We start from the raw sequence: 4428 nt of genomic DNA, 5'->3' as shown, positions 1-4428 counted from the left end.
CTCCGCCGCCGGGGACGCAGCCCAGGCCCGAGGAGACCCCAGGTTTGGGGGTCCAGGCCCGGCCGACAAGGCCTCCTGCTAAATGAACTTTCACCCCCTAATTTGATCCGATTTGGTTAATTAATTACAGAATCTGAACAGGCCGAAATTCACTTCTTGGCGTCTGCCCACCCAGGAATCCAGACCTCGCCTCGCCTCCTCCCTGGACCCAGGACTCCGGGCCCAGCGTCCTTCCTCGGACCAGGGTCCAGGCCCGGCCTCCTCCCTCACCCCTCTGTCCAGCGTCCAGCGAGTCCTTCCCGCCTGCAGCCCTGGCTCTCGTGACTGGAGACCCTAGTTCCTCTCTCACATCCTGTGGGAGGGAGGCTGCTCCCACACTCCCAACATGGGCCCACCCCCGGGGGCAGGGCACACCCCAGCCAGAGGCCCAGCCTCTCCCAGCCTCTCCCCGCCTGCCTGCCTGCCTGCGTCTCTGCCGCTGCCTGCGCAACCCCGGAGCCAGTTAACCCCAGCAGCTCATGCCAGAGTCGGGAAGGAGCCGGGCGTGGCAGCGCACGCCTGTAATCCCAGCACTCGGGAGGCTGAGGCAGGAGGATCACTGTGAGTTCGAGACCAGCCTGGGCTACATAGTGAGTTCCAGGTCAGTTTCAAGATAATTGCAGCGTCAGGAAGGAAACCCACTGCCTTTTGGCCAAGTGTGGAGGTCCTGGGTCCTGCTGTGGCTTTGGGAGGAACTCCCAGTCACCCATGATTCTTAAAGGACCTTATTTCTATGGCCAGTTGCCCTATTTACAGTTGGTTGGTGGCTTTTCGCACAGGGTCTCACTCTGTAGTGCAGGCTGGCTTTGAACTCCTGGCAAACCTCCTGTCTCAGCCTCCTGAAAGCTGGGATGACAGGTGCACCACTACCCCCAGCGCCATTCACACAGTCAAGGTCCTGGAACAAGGTCCCCGGTCTGGCAGGTGCCTGGTGCCCCACTCTGACTTCCCAGCACCCGTGTAACCCCTGGCCTCCTGCTAGGACGTCTCTAGTTCCTCCGGGTCTCAGGGTGCGTTCTCACCTGCACCCTCTGTCCCGCTCCTCCCGTGGCCCTAGGATCCAGGGCAGAGGGCCACCTCGGGCCCTTGGATGTTGCTGAAGGATGTGCCGGGTCTCTGGTGGCCTCAGCCCACCCACCGCAAGCACACTGAGATTAGAGCTGGCTCTACCGTCCTGGGCGTCCACCCCAACCAGGATCCTGCTGAACGATCCCCAAGCCGGATGGAACTGGTCATCCCTGGGTCCCCTTGGGTGCTCTCCTTGCCTCTGTACTCAGCCCGTTGCCCTTTCTTCGTGTCTGCCTGGGTTCCCCCTATTATCAAGCCCTCCCCCTAGATCCTGCCACCCTCATCCTCCATGCGTAATATGCACAGACAGCTGGGGAGGTGGATGGGTAGGGAGACGGAAAAATAGCCAGGTAGGTAAGCTGTGCTCGGCCATGCACACCTATGATCCCAGCACTCGGAGAGGCTGAGGCAGGAGGATTGAAAATTCCAGCCTAGTCCGGGCAATTTAGCAGTTTAGTGAGGCCCTGTCTCAAAATAAATAGTAAAAAGGGCCAGGGATGTAGTTCACTGGGAAGACTCCCGCTTCAACCCCCAGCACCGCCCCCCCCAGACAGATAGCAGGACCGGTGGGCAGACAGTCAAGCAGGTGGTTGGTAGGTAGAGCAGACAGAGACAAGGAGCTCCTATTCAAAACAAAAACGAAGCCCGGTATGGTGGCACAGGCCTGTGAACCCAGCACTTGGAAGGCTGAAGCAGGAGAGTTTCAAATTCCAGGTCAGCCTAGGGTACACAGCAAGGCCTTGTAAAAAAGGCCTCGAGGCTCCTGAGTTGCACCCGAGCTAGTTGGGCCCCAGGCCTGTGAGCGCCCCCTAGGCGTTCACTCGGGACCCTCTCATGCATGATCGGTAGGGCCTCCTGCAAAATGACTTCGTTGTGTGAGTGCAAGGAGGCTCAAGCAGAGTCTAGCACCAGGCACCCGTCCTTTCTAATCTACCCCAGCCACAGCGGAGCTGGCCCGGAAGCTGGAGGGTGCGGGGCCATTGGTGCTGTGAGAGCCCAGGACAGTGCTAAACCTGTGCCCGACTGTGTAGCTGCTTGCAGCGCCACCTAGTGGCCAGGGGAGGCCACCACACCTGAGCCGAAACCAACTCGCAGGCTCCTCCAGGCTCAACTCTTCAAGCCTTGGTTTGTTTTGGGTACTGGAGATCTAACCCTTGCGTCTTCCTACGGAGCTACATCCTCAGTCCTTTTTAAATTATTTTTTTATTTTTTGGTTTTTGAGACGGTCTCACTATGTGGATGAGACTGACCTGGAACTCACTATGTAGCCCAGGCTGGTCTCGAACTCACAGCGATCCTCCTGCCTCAACCTTCCGAGTGCTGGGATTACAGGCACGTGCCACCACGCCCAGCTGTCAGTCCTTTTTTTAAAAGGGTGTTTTATGTTTTTATTTTTTGAGACGGTCTTGCTTTATAATTCAGCCTACCCTTGAACTTACTACATAGCTCAGGTTGGCCTCAAACTAGTGGCATCATCCTGCCTCAGCCTCTAGAATGCTGAGATCATGGCACCTGTCCTTTTTTTTTTTTTTTTTTTTTTTTTGAGTTTATTGGTACATTTAGGGATACAGTACAGTTACATTCATTGTTGGGATCATGACCTGTCCTTTTTTTATTATCTGCAAACTGGACATAACTGTACCTGTCTCAGTAAGAGCTTTGGGGACCCGAGGCTCGGCCAGGGGCACCAGGCACAAAGTAAAGGGTGTCAGCAGTGGCACCTGCTCCCCTTGGCGCCTCCTTACCAGGCCAGGCAGCGGGTAAGGCCCCCACAGGGCCCTCCGGGGGGCTGGCTCTCTGAAGGCAGGTAGGGATGGACCTTGCTAGCTCCTGCACCCACCCCCAGGGCTGGAACAAAGGACAGAGGCAGTAATGAAGGACCCTGGCTGCCCGGGATGCCCCAAACCTGTCCCTGGAGTGCCCTGCTGTCCTCCTGGGCCCCCCTCAGTCTGTACCCACCTGGAAACCATGGGGACAGTCAGAGGATGGAGGTTGTAACATGTAATGGGGCTGGAACGTGTAACAGCTCAGTGGTGTGCTTGCCTAGCAAGCCTGAAGTTCTCTGTTCCAACCCCAGCACTGCAAAATAGTAACAGTAAGAAGTAGTCATGGGCCTGGACCTACCCCAACTCAGGCAGTACTGGAACTTGCTTACACACACACACACACACACACACACACACACACACACACACACCCTGCTGGGTCAGTCCCCCAAACAGCTTACAGACTTCAGGAAAAATGCAAATGAATTCGACTTCCTGCTACCCAAATAGTACTTTAGTGGGAGAAAAACAAAACAAAACAAAACAAAACCCCCAAACAACAACAAAAAATAAAACAAACCAACCTGTCACGGTGGCAGCACTCCTGCAATCCCACCACTGGGAGGCTGAGGCAGGAGGATTGCTGTGAGTTTTAGGCCAGCCTGAACTACATAGTGAGACCCTGTTTTAAAAAACCAAACAAATGGGCCGGGGATTTAATTTAGCTCAGTGGTGCCACCGCCTGCCTCAAAAGTGCAAGGTCCATGTTCGCTCCCTGGTACCAAACAAAAACAAAAAACTAAACAGGATTCCACAGCCACAAAATACTTTTGGGCTACCTGCCAAAGACCTTATCCTTGGGTCTGCCAGAGGGACGGCCGGCCAGGTGCGTGACTCCGTGGAGCCTTTCTGACCCTGGCTCGGGGCTCCAACAGCCCCAGTTTGGAGCCAGGCCCGTTGTGTGTGCAGAGCAGAGTGGAGGCGATGCTGGGGGAGCGCGTTCCCTCCACAGCCTCTCGCATGCCCCCCAGCACTGCGCAGGATCCTCAGGAAGGAAGGAGACGGGTTCCACCTGATTGGCTGGGGTAATAAAGCCGTGAAGGGTGATCTGGGGGTTGGAGGTTTGCCAAGTGAAGTAGGTTGGTGAAGATTAAAGATCAGGCGCTGAGGGAGGTGGGTGAGGCTGGCCTGGTGGTGCTTGTCTGCCATCCTAGTACTCTGGGAGGCAGAGGCAGGAGCATTTCAAGTTCGAGTCCAGCCAGAAAAATTAGTGACTTGGCAAGACAACGTCTCAATTAAAATAAAGGGCTGGAGGTGTAGCTCGACGTAAAAGCCCTGGGTTCAATCCCTAGCATGGAAAAGAAAGGAGACTGGTTGGGCATCAGGAAGAGGGGGTTGGGGCGTGGGCCTGGGAACCGAGGTGATGGGCAGCGAAGGAGACGCCCCTGTGTCGCGGGAGGAAACCGGGGAGCGGAGCTGTTGTTGTAAACAGCGCCCCACCCTGAGCGGAAGCACCTGCGGCCTGGGGCCCGCACCGCCCGGCGCTCCCTCCCCG

At 56.5% G+C, this 4428-nt stretch overlaps 1 protein-coding gene across 1 annotated transcript in view; it reads right to left on the bottom strand.

The window, feature by feature from the left end:
* Positions 1 to 749, bottom strand: part of Fcgrt (Fc fragment of IgG receptor and transporter) — an 8888-nt gene extending 8139 nt beyond the window's left edge. Inside the window, exon 1 of the mRNA XM_033766018.1 lies at positions 746 to 749. Within this exon, the coding sequence (XP_033621909.1) occupies positions 746 to 749 (4 nt within the window). The remainder of the gene's footprint in view (positions 1 to 745) is intronic.
* Positions 750 to 4428: the final 3679 nt, after the last annotated feature.

The sequence above is a fragment of the Fukomys damarensis genome, unplaced genomic scaffold (assembly GCF_012274545.1).
Source record: "Fukomys damarensis isolate Sample0158 unplaced genomic scaffold, DMR_v1.0_HiC HiC_scaffold_19, whole genome shotgun sequence".
NCBI lineage: Eukaryota > Metazoa > Chordata > Mammalia > Rodentia > Bathyergidae > Fukomys > Fukomys damarensis.
This window is presented reverse-complemented; position numbering and strand designations above follow the sequence as displayed.